Here is a 20,311-nt window from a genome sequence, read left to right as displayed (position 1 = left end):
TTGTTTCACATGGATTATTACTTTGAGCGTGTGCACACAAAATTACCTATGAATCTGCCTCTAATATTTAATTTAGATGATTAAAATGTATGAATTGAAAGTGCTAAAATCCTTATAATGGTGTAAATTTATGTTCACTTCAGAGTCCTGCTGTGAGACCTCAGAAGCACTGTCACGCTGGTGCTGCTGTACTGCCTCTGCAGCACACAAAGAAACCTGGGTTTTTTTGTGAATATTGCTAAGGGCACATTGTGGATCTTCACAGTGCTGCTGCCTTGATAATCTAGGCTTGCAGGAGCAAGAAGCCCTTGCTGTGCAAAGGGAAAATGCACTAAGTAAAGTATCTCTTGTAGTGACAATTACAAACAGCACGGACATGGGCAGATTTCAAGTGATATTTTAAGAAGAACAAAGCAAGAGCAGGACCACAAAAAGTCCACAGTAAGTAGCTTTAGATCATTTTAGGTGGGAGAACTGGACCAAAAATCTGAAAGGCTGCTTCTAGGTCGGGTGAAAAAGAAATAGACATACTACATGCATATCATTCAAGACAACTAGATGGCTAACAAAACACAAACTGGAGCTGGAAGGGAACACCAGTTTTCTTGTGAAAACTTTTTGTTAAGCTTCAGAGGTTGTGTTAGAACCTTTAAATTCATAAACCAGTACAGGATTGTTTTGGCAGAAGTAGAAAGTTTTGTTTTGCATTTTTTCTACGGAAAGCACAGTTATCAGTGATAAAAATAGTCAGAAAATGTTGTGGAAAACAGTGGGTATGATGAGATGTAATATAGACTAAAAATGATCAAGTAACAGTGGGGAACATGAAGTGAATTGCCTTAGGGTTGACTGACATCTTGAACCTTGGGACTGCCAGTCCTGGAGCAGGGAGCCCTGTTCTTCCTCACCCACACAAAATATGCAATTCTCCTGAATTCCGCCTGTAAATATCAGCCATGGAGGATGTTTATTCTTTCATTTTCCCACTAGTTCATCTAAGAAATAATTCTGTGAACTTTACATTACTTCCTGTTATGATAGAAACGATCATGTTTTTCCATTTTAAACTATTATTTTCCATTGTTTTAACAAATCTGTTGCTTTTAATTATTCAGTGCAGTTAACCATAACTGCTGATTAAAACCTCACATTAGCTAAAATGCTGGAACTATATTTAATATGTATTTTGCACATGTGTACATATAATATTCTATGTGTAGAATATTTGTCCTTGATGCCCATAGGAATATTTGTCCTTGATGAGTAATTTAACAAGAAGCTTCCATCTACATTAGGCCTTTATCACCCTGCTCAGAAAGTTTCTTGAAGAATCTTTACTGCTTTTTAACTTTACTTCCTAAGAAAACGATCTAATGTGGCCAGATATGGTGCATGTGTCTCTGTTACTGCATAATAACTTTTAAACTAAGTGGAAAATTCCAACAATTTCACAGAAGGTTAATAGTATCATTCATGCTCCTAGCCATTTAATTAGAACAGATGCATGGGCAAAGAAGACACCAGATAACACTCTTTGGTGTCTGAATAACTGCAGCATACATTTCACTCATATTAGACACCAACAAAACTGTGTGTTAAAGAAATATTACTGCCCTAGCATGGAAAAGCTTCAGATGGAGTTTTTGTCTTCATAAACACCAAGGAGTCTAATTGTGAGCTCCATATCTATAAGAAACCAGGTAAGATCTAATTATGAGCTCCAAATCTGCAAGAAAGCAGGTATGATGCATTCCACAGTTCTTGGAACAATTTCCATGATGTCATAATGTGCTGAAAACTACAAAATGTTTCAGGCACTGATGTTATAGTGAACTACTTATAATTTTTTTCTTTCCTTTCTCTATAATGTCCTTGCTTTACATGCAGCAAGCAAAAAAGGCATCTAATCTGATACTCATCTTCAAAGCCTTATGGAAAGTACCCTGGATGTTCTATGATCCAGACCTTTGACCAGGTGAACTGAAATTTACAACCGTATGAAATACATTCAATACAAGTACTTGCGCTGAAACTGACTTGCGTGCTGAGCAGGAGAAAGAGATAGGATAGTATGATAAAATACATTTGTTCAGGGCCTTTTCATGAAACCTAATTTTTTTAAACTTATCCAAATTCAGGACTTTTCTTCATAATTGGGGTCTATTTCAATAAATATCTCTCAGTCTAAATAATTTGGAGAAGAGATACTTAAGAGGTTTGAGTGAAATATGAATGAACAATGTCAAAAAATGTCTTTATTTTATCATTCTTTAAAAAAATATATTTTCCGTCAGTATTAATCTTGAGAGGTAAAAGTCACTTGAAGTCAGTAGTAACTGAAACCAGGATATTACAGAGGAAAAGCTTAAGCTGTCATAACTCCGGAGTTCATCTTCAGAACCTCTATATTAAACATTCGTACATTACTTGCTCTAGAGGTCTTATGGGTCATGACTGCTCTTGCAGTTTCCAATCTGTCAGAAGAACAGGTTTTCCACTGCTGGAAGTAATGATAAAATCTTACACTGCCGCACTTTTTCATGATGTCCTTGAACAGCATAAAGTTACAGATTATGGGTATAACTTCTCTAGAAGCACTTTTCACGTATTTTGCTATGCTAGCCACACAGTCTGTTTAGCAAAATAATTGTGATTTCATTATGTTTGCCCGTTTTGGTCCTTGGGAAGCCTTCTGCAGTTATACATCCCGCACACATTTCACTATGTCAATGATCCAGTGTTAATTTTACTCTTTTCTGAGATGGCCTGCTGTCCTCCCCTCAGGACCATTGCATTGCATTAACAGAGGCTCTCTGCCACACACTTGTTTCAGAGTGCTGTTGCTGTTCGTACTCTGGAGGCTCTCTGGCTTGCTAGACTTCTTTCTGGAGGCCAAGCATCCTCCCTGATGGACACAGGTGTCCTTGTAAAGGTATGATCTGCACAAATGCTCATGAAAGATGAGCTATTCCCTGTCAACCCTTGACTTCACCCTATGGAAAACACATGGTAGCTATCCTTCAAGGAAATGGCATTTAAAAGCCTTACATTCGCCCCGGGTTAAGCTCACTCACGCGATGGTTCAAGTACAACACCCGCTGAGGCCATGTTGTACCTTCCATCTCTTCCCCCCGACAGCACAGTCGGCTGCCAAAATAACTGGCTCGGAGCCGTTTAGTTCTCCCTCTCCCGAGGCATCTCTCACTGCAGCGCATCACGCCTAACTCCTGCGGGACAGCCGTGCCCAGGCAGGCACGGTGCCGGCCGGCCTTGCCCTGGCTCCCGCAGAGCGGAGGCAGCCCGGGGCTGGGGCCGTGCAGGTGACGGCGGGTCGGGCAGCGGCGCCGGGCAAGCCCCGAGCCGGGCGCAGCCGCCTCTCCGCGGAGCACCGGCAAGGGGCGCTGGGCGGCGCCTTTGGAGTGCGGAGGGAGCGGGCTGCGGATCACCTGCAGCGGCGGGGGGGCCGGAGCTCCGCCTCCCCTCCTCCCCCGGTTAATCGCATCCCCCTCCCCGCGGCAGGCACAGGCAGCCGGGCAGCGCTGCCAACCTGCTGCAGGCGCACGGGCACCCGCACCCGCTCGCAGCCAGGGCCGGGCTGGGGCCGCCGGCTCCGCCGCCCTCGCACTTGCCCCAGCCCGGTGCGGCCGTGAGCCTCCTGCCGCCGGCCCGCGGGGAGCGACCGCCGCCGCCCGCCCGGGCACCGGGAGCAGCGCCCGGCAGAAGGAGAGACAGGGGCAGCCATGGCTGAGGGGGGCGAGGGCGAGGACGAGATCCAGTTCCTGCGAACTGTAAGCGCCGCGCTTGCCTCCCTCACCTCCGCGCCGTGGCGGGGCGGGCCGGGGCTGTGGGGGCGACGCCCGGACCGGCCGGGGTGGGAGCCGGGCGGGGGCAGCTCGGAGCGGGCTCCGGAGCCCCGGCCCCGTCCCTCTCCACCTGGCAGCGTGTGGCTCCGTGGCCGGGCGGGGGGCGAGAGCCGGCTGGCCGCGCCGGGAGGGGCGAGCGGCTGTGCTCGGCCCGGGCGGGGTGAGGGCCGGGCGGGGTGAGGGCCGGGCGGGCGGGGGCGAGCGGCGCCTCCCCAGCAGCAGCAGCAGCCCCTGTCCGCGCTGCCTCCCCAGCAGCAGCCCCGCTCCGCGCTGCCTTCCCGGCCGCGCTGTGTGCGCCCACTGCAGGGACTAACCGAGCAGCCGTCCCCAGCGCGAAAACTGCAATCACGCTCCCTTGGCAAAAATAGGCTTGGGGAAAAAACCCCACCTCTCTCACCCTGTCCCCTCCCCACGGAGGTTCCCACTAACTTGCAGGCGTTCTCCTCGCCCGGCACGGACTAATACGGCTTTTTCTGGCGTGCGCATCCTTTCGTTACTTCGGTCCAGAGCATGTTAAGGCGCTAGAGCGCTTCTTCCTTCCGTTTAATTAATGCATCGGGACTGCTGCATCTAATGCTTATCTGGATTATGTTTCTTCAAGCAATGCTTTTATTTATCTTCTCGGCCATCTCCCAAGTGCCTTTTATGTGCACAATCCTAGCAAGTTTACAGATAGGCATCTGCATCTAGAATGGGGGTGTATACAAACCGTGCCACAGTTTGAGGAAAAATTGCTGAGACATTTGTTAAGTAGAGCTGGAAACACTGAAACTGTAGGATAAAGCTTAACTTCCCTTTTATTTAGTACAGTCTGATTTAGAAAACGTTCACGTTCAGTGGCTTGTAAGAAAATACATCTAAATGGGGGTGGAAAGAAAGCAACATAGTGTATGTGAAACATATTCATGTGCTGTTTGCGGCATGAAGAATCCTGGTTCTCAGTTGTCTTCCATTTCTATCAGAAACCGCACAATAGTACATGTATACCTTGGTGTTAATTTTTTTTATTTGTTTGAGGATTCTTAGAAAATCTGATTTTACAGAAAATACATATGTTACGCAACATTGTCACGAAGATCGGCAACTTTTTTTTCCTGTCAGCGTTATGTGACTTGTATTTTAGTGTTGCCTAACACCTAAAGACAAAACAGAAAAATATTTCTGTGAAAGAAAATTTGTCATAAAATTTGTCATCTAAATTTACGGGTGTTTTTACTTTTCACTGGTAAAGATTTTTGGAAGACTTGTACCATGGCAGCCTTACTGCAGGCGTGAATGTTAAGCTTAGTTCATGTTATCTGAATGCTTAATAGGGAAGGAGAACCATTGAGCATGCTAATACAGCTCAGCACATCTACAGTGATGCTAAACTCCAGCACCTGACAGCAGCAGCATGTTATGTAAAACAGCACTCCTGATAATGTGTGTCAGGCTTGATACAGATTTGGCAGACCCAGTCTTAGATAATACTTGAAAATGTTTAGCATGTTGCACCAGTGGTAAAATGACCTTGAATATGGTAAACTGAGGCTTTGGGGAGGCATGTTGTGTAGTTTAATCAAAAAGGCCTGAGAAACCCATATAATCTGTAGGGGTGTGTAAGCAGTGATTTTTACTCTTCTTTTCCTTCCACCTTGTCCAAGGTATGAGCATTACTTGGAAAAGTCAGGTTTTTTTTTTTTTTTTTTTATGTACTCTTCCACTTTTATTGTTTGAAGGCTTGGATTAGTGGTCTCTAAAGCTATTAGATGTGAGCAACTTTCTGCATGCCATTGGTAGAAAGCATTGGAAGTTTGATATTGCCCTGGTAATTACTGCAGCTTTTCTTTTTATTTATTATTAAAATACTGATTAGGGACAGATGGATTCATAAATGTTTTGTAGGTAAACGAGAACTTTTCAAATAACGCTGTATGCAAGCAAAAGCATTCTGTGCTTTCAATACTTTGAGAATGACATCTGTAGGCCTACTACATGTAAGCAGTGCTCTTCATATTTTCTTCTTTTGGTGGGACCTGACAAACTTCCTAAAATCTTTAGAGTCTATCTGGAATGTAAACACTGTATTTTTTAATGTTTAAAATTGCACATGAGATTATACTCTATTAAAAATGCCCTTTATTTGCATGAAGCTACTAAACTGAATTTGTATTTTTGCCACATGTTTATTGGAAATTTCGATTTTTCTCTCTTCTTCACACATTCCTATATGTCTAATGATTCCTCGTCTTTACTTGCTTCTTTGTTTTGGTAAAGTGGCATTAAGCATTAGCTCCTGCAAATTCTGCTGTCTAGGATAGATTTTTGATTCTTTTGGGAATAATTTGAGTTTGGTATGTCATTTCTGAGACATGAACACAACCTATTAATGCCCTGTATTTCTGGAAGCATCAGAGCTTACACTGTTTGGGACAACCTTGGACAGACTGGAGCTCAGCTCTGTGTTGCTCGGTTCTCCTCAAGGAGCGCTTCTGTAGTCCTGTAAATTACTTGCTTCTCTGGAAACAGGGATCTCCCTCATTAGTTTGCCAAATGCTGCAGGTGGAGGTGACCTTGTATTATGTGTGGCCTTTTTTAGGCTTGGATATCCATTCTCCTGACTTCTCCCATGGAATAAACACGTACTGTGCAAGAAAAGCGAAGGGCAACAAGTATCCTGCTGTGTGTTTATTAGTTGTGTGTCCAGGCAGGACCTCTTCCCTGTAGGGGAATTTGTTTTTTATTTTGTAGTGCTTGAAAGATCAAGGGTATATGTAATATAGATTTCACTGTTTGGTCTTTACAGTGAAGAATCTAAAATATTCATAATTAATACAGAAATCACCTGGTTTTTATTTGTTTGGTTTTATTTTTATTAGGATGTGTAATTTGAGGAGGGTGAAAATAATTCCAAGTTCCAGGAGAAAACAGAAAATATTTTCCCCTAAATGCATAGGCTCCTTCCTTAATATACACGTAGAAGGACTGTTTTTTGTGACACAGAATGCCCAGAAGGGAAGGCCTTTGCAAGAAAAGGGATAGCAAGCTGGTGAGAGGATTAAAACCAATTGCAAGATTTCAAAAAAATAGTGCTTATATTTGTCCTTTATATTTTTTAAAGGTGTCCTGACTTTCAGGAGCAAGATGTACCTAAAAGTGATGGGAAACGTGTAATTTAGCTATTTGATCTTGTGATGTTCCTGATGCCAGTTTGGTTTTCTAGAGTTGTGGAGTTTCTTAAATTAGAGGCAGGTCTGCTTTTAGCTGTTTATGGTAGGAGACACCAACAGGACATGCTGAAGTAGGGCTGACAGGGTTATGTTTTTTTTCACTGTCTTCTGAGACAGTGATGACTACCATGCCTGTCAGGAATCAGAGGCGTAATCAGCGTGAGCAGCACATGTTCCCCAGGACTGATGGAGTCATCGTCTCTTTCCATCTCTTTTTTTTTTTCTTTAAAGGTTTGAATGCTAGCATTCTATGTTGCACTCTCTTCTAATGCCTTTTTCAAATTTTTTTAATTAGCTTGCAGTAAAACAGAACCTCTTGCTTGTGCGAATGTATTCTCTGGTGTTTTATTTTCTACATGGATTTAATAGTTCTGAGTGTTACTGCCAGTGGAAAGTGTAAGTGTGCTGGAAGAGTAGTTTGAAACAAATTTAAACATTACTTATTATTCCTGTTTGACATGTAAAAGATTTTGATTCACTCAATGCTGGGTTTTAGAATGAAGTTTATGGCAGAGAAGTTTGAAATGAAGAATGCTGTGTTCGCATTTCAAGGACAGCAGTTCTGTGATTTCAGAGTCTCTTCCAGATAATCCTCATTTGAGCAGCATTTAAACAATGTATGCCACTTTATATCTGACTAAAAGTTGTACACTTACATGCCATCCTATATGAAGATTCTGTGGAATTAGAGGACATGAAAGGAACCAGAAGAAACAAGATCTGAAGATTATTTTAAGAGACGTAACTCAACAGCAGAAGAATTATGCAAGTCTCTCAGTGAAACAGAAAAGAAAAAAAAAAGTGGTGCTTTTTTTTAAAAATCCCTCACTGCTTTTTATGTGCTGCTTATCTTTTAAAGGGGTTTATCAAAATATGTGAGATACTGGTAGCTGCAGTCATCAAACAAACAATTGTCAGAATGCACAAAAAGAAAATGCTCAAAAGCAATCTTGGCTATTAGAAGCTATTTTAGAATTAAAATATGCCAAAACCCACTTTGGAAATCCTTTGTTTATTTAAAAAAGTGTTACTTGTACTTGTCAGTATGTGACTTTTGAAGATACACCAGGGACTGGCACAAGAGACCACTGTTTAACAGCTCATGTGAGGGATGGCGTGGCTGAGATTGCAGCATTTGTACCTTCCTCTCTAAGGCACTGCACTGCAGTACAGATACTGAATATGATCTCAAATTCTATTTTGGAATTGAGCTGGACAGCTTGTTTGTAGTGAAGGGGTTTTAGCTAGGACATGCAGTCCATTTCTTTTTTGGAGATTACATGTGAACCTTTCAGGTATAATTTTTTTTATTCCAAAATTGGTTGCTAAACATTTTATGCCACGTTTAACATTATATTAGTGGATGAAATCACTTGTCTAGTACGTGTACTGTCTTGTCCCATGTTCTGCATCTGGAAGTTGTCTGTATTTGATGTGTGAGAAGGCAGCTGGGGAAACTCTGTAGCTTGGTCCACCAGGGAAGCTTCTTGATAGCCCTGTGAGTTGTCTGACTGATATTCTGAGAGATGGAGCTGCATTTCCTGTCAGAGTCTGAAGATGTTTTGATGCATTCTGCTTTTTGGAATTGTGAAGACCTGAGGAAAATCCATCATAGGAACTTAAAATGTGGACAGACTGTAAAGAGAGAATACCATTTATTTCTGACCCAAGATTTAGGATGGGCATGAGAGCTGTGTCTGACTTGTACTTCCCTGTTTATGTGCTATATTATTACAGGAATATTTTAAAGGTGGATTTTCCTCTTAAATGCTGTGTGCAAAGTGCACAGGATGATTCTAATTCAAGAAAATAAGCCAATCTTTCTTTAGCAGGGATATGGATTTATTGAAGTATTTCTCTGAATCAAGGTAGAAAATTGGAAGCTGTGTGGAGAAGTACTGACAGTGGACTGACCTCAGGAAGTATGTGAATTAAACTAAAAAGACAGAAATATTTTTCTTCTGATTTTTGATTCATGTTGAAAATCTGCATTAGTTTTGGTGTTGTTTTGTGAATTACCCCTATGCTTTTGCTTAAATTTCCTGATCTGACTGAAATGAAGCTTTGTGTGGATGTCAGAAGGAAAATCAAGAAGTGCGTATATTCCTATACTTCCTAATAAAACTTCAGTGATGTAAATTTCTTTCATTTGGTATTGATACATCAATAACTGAACTGTAAAATGACCACATTTTACCAGGGCGATTGAAATAATTTGAACTTCTTACTGTGTTTGTTTGACACAGCTGTACTCTGGAATTTCTCCCAGTAGCAAAGTTAGGATAGCCTGGCATCATTTTCTGTCTGCAGTTTGTATTCTGCTAGACCTGTTTTGCAGGTGTATGGCACTTCTGCCATGTGTGGCTGTGTTGTCTGTACCACTCTGGAAATGGAGGGCCTCTATGTCTGCCTGATGCATCTCAGTGGCTGAGGAAAGGCATAAAGGAATTAGTTTTGATAACAGTTTCGGCCCTTTTTTATAGGCACCAACAGCAATATGGAACTTACTGCAATATCCTGTGACCATCAGAGGCACAGCTGTGGTATTTCTTTGTTCTCCTTGTAAGAAATAGAGCAGCTTAAGGGCACTGCCTGCACCATCACAAGAGGTCACCCCAGTTTCCTAACAAAGACTAGCTAGAGCTCCCATGTGGTTTTAGTGCAGTGTAGTTTTATACTGTAGTCCCTTGTTATTAAGTGTGAGATTCATTAACTAATTATGGATTCAGTTGTTGAAGAATTTTTTTTTTTTTTTAACCTAATAACCACAGAGCAACTTGTGAGGTGAAGGGCTTAAACTCTTCAAATGTGTTGCTGCTTCTTGAGCCCAGTGATGTTACTCAGCTGCTACAGGTTGGAACAAATGTTTTTGAGGCATGTGATTTAGTAGAAGCTTTTCATAGCTTCTCAGCATTGCTAAATAAAAACAAACTGGTGTCTAAAGGCCTTCTGTTAGTAAAGGGAAAGATATGATAGGTAAGGTGTCATAACATGAACTTATATGTTAACTTACGTGACAGCTGCAATTCCTCTGTAAATGTAGTGCTCAAATGGTCAGATTTAAAGTAGATGTGTTTATAAGAACATTTGCACTAGCAGCTACATAAAATTGTAAATAAAAAGATGATGTCATTCCTTCAGTGTTGTGGCGTACTTTAATGTTTATCATAGTCAGGAATGACTTCCTTATAACTGTCATGTACTTGAAAGAAAGTATATTAGACTTCCTAGAGGGACTTTGGCAAAAATCAACAAGGTACCATTCTGTAAGATGCATGGGTCAGTTAATTTTTAACGTGGATGACATTTTGGTTCAGGACAAGTTTTTTTGTCACTGAGTTGGAGTGACGAGATCATTGTGTTTTGTGAGACAGCTTCCCAGAGGATTTGAGTAATAATGCTGCATCACAACAGACCTGTTTTACCTAGTTGTGTTTTACTTGACTGTGGGAAATAATATCTGAAGGATATTAGCTGGCAGAACCAAATGTCAAACACTGGCATGTCTTATCTCGCTACCACTCTGAAAGCCTCTCTGGAATTCTGATGTGAAAACTGGGTGCACTGAATTTGAAGTATATCTCTGCTTAAATCCTTTTTTCAAAGGAATGATGAAAGAAAGCAACACAAAATTTGCATTGGCTGTCTGTGAGTTTTCCTGGAGGTTGCCAGAATGTGGAGTTGTATTAATGGAATCAAGCCAGAAATGGCTGTCTCTTACAGCTATATTTCTTCATTTTAAACCAGGCAAAGCTGGAAAAAACAAGTACCTGGGATTTGTGTGGGATGCATTCTTTGGCTTCAGAAACAGGAATATATTTTCCTTTGCTGAATGTGCCACATAATTCCCGTGGTGTATGAACATCTTCATTCCTGTGATGGGCAAGCAGAACTCCTTGTATATAAATTTAGGTGGAGGAATGAATGGAATTTGTAGAGTTTTCAGAGTAAGCCTAGGCAATTAGATAGATCTGCAGTAAGACTCAGTAAACTTCTGGATGTAGCATCCATTCACTGGTAACTGATCCTCATTGTACATCAGGCATGTAGCCATGCTGATAAACATTTGAACATCACCTACTATGTGTTTATTTCCTAGTTGTGAAACTAGGAAATAATTTAGTTAGAACTAACATGCTAAGCACAAGCCAGATTGTTAAAACTTTCTCTGCAGACACGTGGTCTTCATCCTAAGGCTGCCTTTGTGAAAGCATTTGGTTCCAATGGGGACAGAAGCAACCTAAATATCTGTACAGATAGATAAGAATTCCTAGCCCTGCAACAGTCACAAGAATTCTGTGTGCTCCTAACACTGGGGATTTGCCAAAAAATAAGTGTCAATCTTGTGATTTCATATTTTTGTCTATTTTCTGCCCATTTATGAAGTGGATTTTGCAATGCTAATGCATAGATAGTTATGTGTGTTTGTAGTCTTTATGGCAAGTACCAGGGAGATAGAATGCATATTCCCTTTTCCATGCAAGTGGAAAGTAAAAAAAAATCAGTATGTGATGCAGGGAAATACTCAGTAAGTTCTCTCCATCCCCATTTCTTTCTTTCTTCTGGTGTTACGGATAACTTAATAGCTCTTTGTTGCTTAAGAGTTGGATTAATCTTCTCTTAAAAGCTTGTATTAAATAAATGTGGTTTTTGGTTTTTTTGCTCTACCCCAGCTAACACAGAAAGCAAAGGTTCATTCTGTGCCATGCCAAGTCTGCTGGGCTTTGACTTTGTGCCACACCAGCTCCACCAAGCTCTGCTGGGCTCAGCTGCCTGTGTCAGCAGTGTGCCTAGTCTATTGTAGTCTTGGAATTATGTAGTCTTGGGTCCTTCAGAAAAGCTTATGAGTGAAAGAAAAACCACTAGTCCACTATTTAGTAATTGCAGGAGGGTGATAGCTACACAGGTAAATCCAGGTAACTCAAATGTCATAATTGTTAACTGAATTTCAGTAGGGTAAGCTTGTAAATTAATGAGTCAATACCCCAAGATGTTTTTCAGTCGGTCTTTACATGATGGTCTGACTGCCTGATCAGATATGTCAGCGTTATTATTTAGTCTTTAATCACTTCTAATGCGTCTCATGTAATGAATTATGTATTTCAAGAGTTACTACTTTTGCTAGTCATACGTCAATGGCAGAAGAGTCAATGGAGGCCTGGTCTTCATTTTGATCTGACCAGGGTTCTTGTAAAAATATCCTATAAATTTTCTTTGATTTGAGAAGGTTCCTGAAATCCTACAGAAGAAACATTGCATTTTTGGATTGTTTCAGAATATCGTAATGTTATGCCTCCAAGTCCATTTCTGGAATCTGTTAGCAGTATCATTTACAAGAAGGGTACTGTGTTTGTTCTCTGCCCTATCTTCTGGTTCATTTTAACTTGCTTTTCTTTGGAGTTTCAAGGTCTGAGTCCAAAACTTTGTTTAATCCCTGTCCCTTTCCTTGGTCTTGTCAGAGCCACTGAGATCCTTCTCTTCCAGTATTGGGTTTGATGGCTCTTCCTGATTTTAAGTGTGGCACAGCTTCAACCTAAGCCTGTGGTAGGACTTGCTATTGTCTACAGTTATGAATTTAAGAATTTATTCAAAATCATAGAAAGTTATGTGGGTTTTGTGGGTTTGTGGTTTTTTTTTTTTTTTTTTAAGGGATCTCTTAGATTTGGAATTTTTTTCTATCTTCTTTTTTTCTTTTTAATTTTACTCTTGGCCTGACAAAGGTCAAGGTTTTGTTCTTTTGTTCTCTCAGAACAAGAAAACAAGTGTTTTAAAATCTCTCAGAACAAGAAAATAAGTGTTTTAAAAATGTCACACAAAGTTTACTACGGTATCATAAGTTATCACAAGAATTTCAGTAAAATGTATTCAGAACATCATTTGTCTTGATGTATGATTAGTTTGCATTTTCTTTCTCTATTCCTTTGCATGCCTCACCCCTGGAAAGCTTCATCTTACTGAACTGAAAGACTCTGAAATCTTCAATTTCAACTGAATATAATTTGTCTAGAAAGGGAGAGGGATGGAATGTAGGAGGGAGGGATGCCATAATTTGCAGGTGAGCTTTGTCATCCTTTAGAGAGGCATAGTTTGTTGCCTGGCTTTTCAGGAAAAAAAAAAAAGAAAAAACCAACAAACCAGCTTATGCATAGAAAGTGTTATTCAGATTTAGATGCAAGAAGAAACACTTCAATTTTCCATGAGTGGGAGGTGAAAAATGAGCAATTAGGTAGTGAGAATTAGATTTTCATGTTCCTAAAGGTGAATGGAGGTATCTTTTTCCAGGTGAGATGTGTTGCTCAGTTCAGCAAAATACTGTATAACTGCATTTTAAAATACTGGAATATTTACACTTGTTTATTGACTTCAAGCAGCTGAAAGCATATTTGATTTTTTTTTCACCCATCTGACCTTGGAATTCTCATACCTCGTTTAATCTACTGAAAATTAAATGGATGTGGTTTAAAGGTATATCAAGTTGCAACATAGACATATTATGTTGAAAATGTTACAAGCATCACTTTATTCTGATTATGTCAGAAGTAATGTATTGCTGTTTTTTCTTTTGAAATTTCTGGTTGGATTCTATCTCATAATTTGTATGTCAGCTGCAATTGCAGCTGAATTTTCTGAATTTTTTCCTTTCTTATACTAGAAATCTGTTACTGAAGCAGAATTAGATGCATTCTGTTTTATGCCCATTTTTTATTCTGCTTTCTGCTCTACAGTTTATTTTTCTCTTGACAAGCTGTAAAGATAAAAGAACATCAGTGACAATATTTTTCCCTTCAAAACCAGCTTGTTTTGGGGGGCTGTCCCTCAGACTTGATAAATCAGCTCTACATATCCTGTGCCTGACTTACGGAATAGTTTACTCTGGCCCTCTGCACAAAGGTCCTTTCTGCTGATGCTAGGAAAACCTCGAGGTGAGAGTTACTATATCAGTTTTCTGAGGCTGTAATCCTGTAAAGTAATCCAATTAAAATGGTGGATGAGAAGTGCTCAACCTTCCCAACTCGATGGGGGACATTTATTTCTTATGCATGGCATTTGCACTTCTGTTTACACAGGAAGGCCTTGCTGCACTTTTTTGATTTACTAACAAAATAAACTAACATGGGTCAGAACACATATTCAATGAAGGAATGAGGTTAATTGGTGGTGAACTGTGCAGGTTTATCAGTGCTAACAAAATTACTTCTTCATGTACCTCTATAACTTCTGTTGATGAGTGAGTTTTTTTTATGATGATTTATGTCTGTTACAGAGTTACAGTTTGACAATTGGAACCACATCTAGAGCTTGGGAAGCGCACTTTGTTGTAGTAAGTTCTTACTCAAAAGTTACGGTTTGCTATTAGTGGTTGTACCCTAGTAATTTGTTTTATTGGGAGGGGCAGAGAAACAAGGAGTTCTGTGAATGAAATGGGTTTGTAACCTTACTGTATACCTTTCAATTACAGAGTAATCAGCTGAAAAAAATAATTATATTCCTTTCAAAATTTCTAGCTGGATCTCATTTTCCTTGCCTAAGGAATAAATCTTTTAAATGAAAGAAATACATAAAACAGGCAGATTGGTATAACAGGTTGTTAAAGGTTATTCTATTAACAAAAGTCTGGAAGAAAATACTTATGGCACAAATACACTTTTTGGCTAGAAGCCTAAAAACAAATCCTGTATTAGAAGACTGCTTCAAATAAAAACCTGTCTCTCTTACCTCTTGCTTAAATGATACTGGAAATCAAATGTAAATTAATTGATTTTAGTATATTGTCTAGCAGAATAATCTACTCTTCATCTGTTAAACATTCCAATGAATGTTTAAAAGAAAATGATTTGTTGGTCTATGACTGTGATGTCTCTGTATGGCCATGTATGTTTTTTATAAGTCTGGTTCTGTTCTCACTGATGTTTATGTCAAACCTCCTCTAGATTTGAACCAGAGCTAAATCATACACTAATTGTGTTGTGTGCTGTTGTATGTAATGGCCTAAATGTGTTGAATTCATCTCCTTGTCTGCTATTTTAACACAATTAATATGCATCTTCCTTAGGTGCCAGAAGTGTATGACCTGGCTTTTCCAAAATTAGTTTAAAATTGTATGCATGTTGCTAACTGTCTGTCAAAATATTTGCATCTAATGGTTAATTGTTCCAATTGTGCCACTCAGATATATCATCTTGTCCAATTCAGTAAAGATAATAATCCCTCATGTGCTTCTCTTTTCTGAGAAGAAAGTTAGGTTTTTCTTTTTCTACAAATCTCCCTGATGTCTTTGTTAAGAAGATAAATATTCTTGCAGAGTTGCATTTGCATGTTTTTTTGTTAAGAGTGTGCTTTTGCTGTGTCCAGCATAAATTTTATTATGTCCACCATGGAGCCTGAAGTCAACTCTAACCTGAATTTGAGATTACAAATACTGTTTCATTTTCTCAGGAAGTTATCTATGCTGGGGGAATACTGCTTTTTAGGTACTAGATACATGCAAAAATGCTGCTTCTTACTATTTATTTTTTACACTTTCAATGTCATATTTTAATTAATACCTTTAAAAAATATTTCTTTTTACTGGGTCTGTATTACAAGGTTGTGAGATCTGTTTGTCTTGAAGCATTTACCACTGCAATTACTTTTGTTCAGTTACTGAGGAAAGTATCAATTATACTTCAAAGTAAGAAATTATCTTGTCACAAAGTTTCTGAAACATCAGCAGTGCACCTGTGGTTTTTATTTGGTGTCTGCAAGCCTAAGGAAAGTCCATTTTAGGAATATCAGCACTTTGTGGAGCTGAGCTCTTGCTGTGCAGCATTGCTTTTTCAGCCTCATGTATTAACTATGGCAGTGGCGAAATAGCTAAAATTATGTGCACTTTCAAATTCATTGTAGAGATCAGGTAAACATTAAAATGCATCTGCTAGTTTTCTGAGTTCATCTGAGTGATTTGCCTTGCACTTGGATTGGAGTAGAATATGTAATGAAAAAATATATAGGCATAGGAATATGCCTTCTGCTCACATTTGTCTAATCTGCCTAGTCCAGCACTTGAGCTCTTGTCTTCCAGGAAAACTGCAAGGTTTAAGTGGAAAGAACTTCAGCCAGTTTTCTTGATTGCACATGGTTTGCATGGCAGTATCTGGTAACAGACCATTTCCAGCTTCTATCCTGCTGAAATAGTCTGTGAGTTTCTTCATATTTACTGGTTTTTCCATTCACATAACCAAACTTTCTGTGAACCCTTGCATATGTTTTATTCTATAGTTTCCAGCTATCTTGTTCAGAGACTTCTATCAGAAGCTAATTACTCCAAACTGTGGCGTGGTCTCATGACTGTGCTTACTTGAAATGCTGTATAGCAGTTTGTGGTGTTTTTTTTTTTTCTTTTCTCCTTAAACGCTGGAGTTAATTTTGTCAGAGTTAAGAGAACAGTGATACTTGTATGAAAATGTGCCTTGTTTTCTCTTCTGGTTTTGTTGGTGCTTTTTGATTTGTGTATGGGGTTTTCGGAATCTTTTTTTGTGTCTAAAGTAACTCGTGTCTGGAATTAAAACTTTTCTTTCTAAAACATGTATTTCTTTCATTGTGAAGAGCTGGAGTGGTGAGCTCAAAAGGGTAGCATTTTTTCTTGAAGAGGATGATCTTGCGAAAAATTGAGACATGTATAAACAACCTCTTGCTATAAACTGACCTACATTCTTTTCTTCTTCTAACCCAACTCTTACTGAAGTAAAGGTTAATATATTTCTCGCTTTAAATTTAACATTTGTTTAAAGTGTAATATATTTTCATAATAAAGATTTTATACCCTAAAGAGATGAGAGCATTGTCTCTTAAACTCATAGTAGTTTTATAATTTAACAAATATACGTTTCTTTTTTTTTTCCCTTCAGGGTGGAAAGCAAGTTCTAGTCTGTAATTTGTGTTTCTCGGTAAGGAGCTACAGCATAGTAAAATCATAAATGACTACGTTTTTTTAAGACTGGTCATGTTTTTCTGAAAGCTGTACTAAATCTTTCTATTCTCTGACATCAGTTTGTGTCAGAGAATAGAAAAGAATTTGGGTGTACTTTGATACTACAGGTCTAGAAGGTAGCCCAAAATACCTACTTTTCCCACACCTTATGAGGTGAGGGAGATCTTGTTACAGAAGAGAGTTATGTCACTCCACTCAATCCTGCAGGATGGAAAACAGATCAGAATTGGACTACACAGATTTAGTGCTGACTTCCAGGAGGAATTTATCCCCCATTTTCTTTTAATTGCAGTTGCTTCAAACTTCTCATCAGGAAGAGAAAGCTCATCAGGAATGGATTGTGCTTCTCCCATGCAACCCTCTGGTCTATGGAAGGCAGTTTTGTCAGGTTCAGCTGGAAACATGAACCTTTTACTTCAACTCTTAACAGAAGCTCCTGAGTTCACAACTCCTGGTGGCCAAGGATTTTTTTTCCCCTGGCTGTACAAGAGAATTCAGATGAGACAATGAGTAGTGTTAGAATTCACTAGATTTTCGTTGTGTAACTTTGTTTACATCAATAGTAATTCTCTTAATATCCAGTCTAGGGATGGTGGCTCCTGCTCTTAGCTGTCCTTTGCCTGTTTTGTTTTCAGATTCGTAAATTGTGCCAAGGACTGGATTTTTATGTGCCGTATGTTGAAATAGTTTTAACGAGTAGTAGAGGCAAGGAGCATACAAAAGCCAGAGCATTGTGATGAGCCCAATGCTGCAGGATGTTGGTAATTGTAGGGAGGCACATTCCTAGCTGAAGTTAGCGCAGAGTCCATCATGAGCTTTTGACAGTCAGAGATGTGTCAATTCAAAATATTGTAATTGATGCAGCACAATGTGGTGCTCATGAGCTGATTCTGGATGTTGACAGAAGGTGCTGTTAGGAGATTTGGAGATGATCCAGGGGACAAACAGTATTAGTAGAGATTAGCTGGCAGAGGTATCACTCCCACCTCTTTGGTCAACTTGACATGTGTGAAACTGTGGTACAGCTTGCAATGCAAGAACCTGTATTGGTCCAAGCAAGATGTCATGCAAGGTCTATGACATTGTGTACTGAGCCCTATAACATGACTATAGGACTTTTTCATAATGCATAAAAGTACCATTTTAGAAAAACTTAATTAAGAAAAGTTGTTCACATGCAGAATTGAATTGGTCAGTGATTAGAGTACTCTTACAGGGTCAGAATTCCAATTTTCTGTCCATATCTACCCTGTTCCAGCTCTGGACATTGGAGTGAATTACAAAACCTCTTGACACATGGCTTTTCTTTATTTTCCGGAAACAACACCTAGAAAGCCACAAAAAATGTGAGTATTTCTCATTAGGAGGTTAACTACATTTTTTTTTTAAGAGCAGTAGCTAACTGTTATATCCTCAGAAGAGACTTTGTTAGGAGAAGAAAAAGATTACAGGAAAGAACATTTAGAAAATGCAAAATATGTATGTGAAATATTTCGTCACTATTAGAGATATGAAAAGGCACAATTAATCTGATGGCCACAATGAATAAGCAGAATTATTTCTGCAAATATATAAATAAGAAGATAGAAAATTTAAAGTGTTTAAGTCAGCTTTGATTTGAGAGAAATAAATGTCGGAGTGTCTTTTGCAGAGAAATATTCGGAGTCTTCAGATAGTTGCAGATACATTGCATCACTTTGCATTTGCAAAGCTGGATTTTCTTCTGCTGTTTGAATGGTCTAAGTCCAGTCTATGAGTTGTCACAATCTGACTTTTAACCTGAAGCAGGGAAGTTTCATGTTTTGGGTTCTAAACTGAAGCAATATTTTTGTCAGTTTCCTGGGTAAGGATGAGGTCCCTAAGCTGTCAGACAAGCTGTGACAAATCTGGCTTTGTTTGGCACTGTTTCGGTGCTTGACGTGATACTAAGACAAGTACTAAAACATTAAAACATCTTCATGAGATGTTTTACTGTTTCTTGCATGGTGCTGTCCTGGTTGACCAAGCAACCAAGTGGGAGTGATGTGATTTGCTAGTGCAGATGACCTGCTTGTGGTTTAACCCAAATTTGACTTATTTTTGCTCAAAGAGTCCTGTTGGTAGTCACTTAAAATAGCACAGGTTGCTTGTGATTTCTCTACATTCATGTCTCTGCTGCACAATGGGAGCTCTTAAATAGTCATGTTAGAGATAGTTATGTTGAAAGAACTTGAATTTTCTGTCTAGGAATAGGTACTCAGTGTTTATGAGACTGATACACAGAAATGGTTGATGAGTGGTGCTGGCACAAAACACTAATTTTCATTTGAGGTTTGTCTTGCCAAAGGAGCTCTGGCTTTGTTGGACTCTTGACTGCTTGTGTGGGTGTGTATGTGTTTATGAGTATGGGTGAAAGTACATGAATGTTTCTTCTATGCATTTTCCTGTGTTTAATGTCAATAGGAATCTTGAAATAACTTAAACCATTGTCAGAAGGCCCAATCTGTAGTGCAAGATCTGCTGTGGTTTCAGATTTGTACTTGTCACCTGTTAGTTTGATAAGAGATAATATATGCATATGGAAAAAACCAATTTTCCATGTAACATTGGTATTTTAATTCTGAAACACTTCTTGTATTTGTCTCTTAGTTGTTTAACCTGTAAGTTTGAAGTAGTGCATGCTACCTTAAATTAGTAATGAAAGTTTATCTGAAGGAAATGAATTTCAGGACAGAATTTGAATAAAGAGAACCAATTGCTGTGTTTTTCTTAAATAATTCAGTACAGGTAGGTTGCATGAGAGGAGAGCAATAGATATCTTTCTTAATGGGACAAAACATGAAGAGCTGTGATGTATATTCAGTTATCAGAGGAAAGACCACAGCAGTTGGATAAAAGAGGAAACAAGGCACAAAATTAATTACTGTTATTGATTGCATTTTGTAGTGCCTGGAGGGCTCAGCTGAGGCAAGGGTGCCACGGTGCTACTGCACAAATGTGCAGCGTGTCACAATTCCTGCCTCAGAGAGCAGAGGAATGCTGAGATGAGACCAAGGGACAGGGAAATGAAGTAGTGTGCCCAGGAACACTGAGGATATCTTGGGGTTCATTCCCATCTCCTCTGGATTCCTGGTGAATTCGAATATGGAGAATTGGAGGGCTGTGCCTTTGAAGATGAGGACATACAATGCAGACATGATGTGGGAGGATACTGGAAGTCAGTGCGGAGAGTCAAGGCCTCCTGGACAGAGGACTGAACCAAAAAAGGTGAATTTATTTGCAACTTATTT

General features: G+C 39.4%; 1 protein-coding gene across 10 annotated transcripts in view; it reads left to right on the top strand.

Moving 5' to 3' along the window:
- Positions 1 to 3,679: 3,679 nt before the first annotated feature.
- RYR2 (ryanodine receptor 2) overlaps positions 3,680 to 20,311 on the top strand; it is a 381,629-nt gene continuing 364,997 nt past the window's right edge. For all 10 annotated transcript variants that reach the window (XM_063151586.1, XM_063151578.1, XM_063151584.1 and 7 more), the window contains exon 1: positions 3,680 to 3,788. In XM_063151586.1, the coding sequence (XP_063007656.1) occupies positions 3,741 to 3,788 (48 nt within the window). In that variant the 5' untranslated portion in view covers positions 3,680 to 3,740. The remainder of the gene's footprint in view (positions 3,789 to 20,311) is intronic.

This window comes from Melospiza melodia, chromosome 3, assembly GCF_035770615.1.
Source record: "Melospiza melodia melodia isolate bMelMel2 chromosome 3, bMelMel2.pri, whole genome shotgun sequence".
NCBI lineage: Eukaryota > Metazoa > Chordata > Aves > Passeriformes > Passerellidae > Melospiza > Melospiza melodia.
The sequence above is the reverse complement of the archived record's forward strand: the minus strand, read 5'-3'. Positions and strand labels throughout refer to the sequence as shown.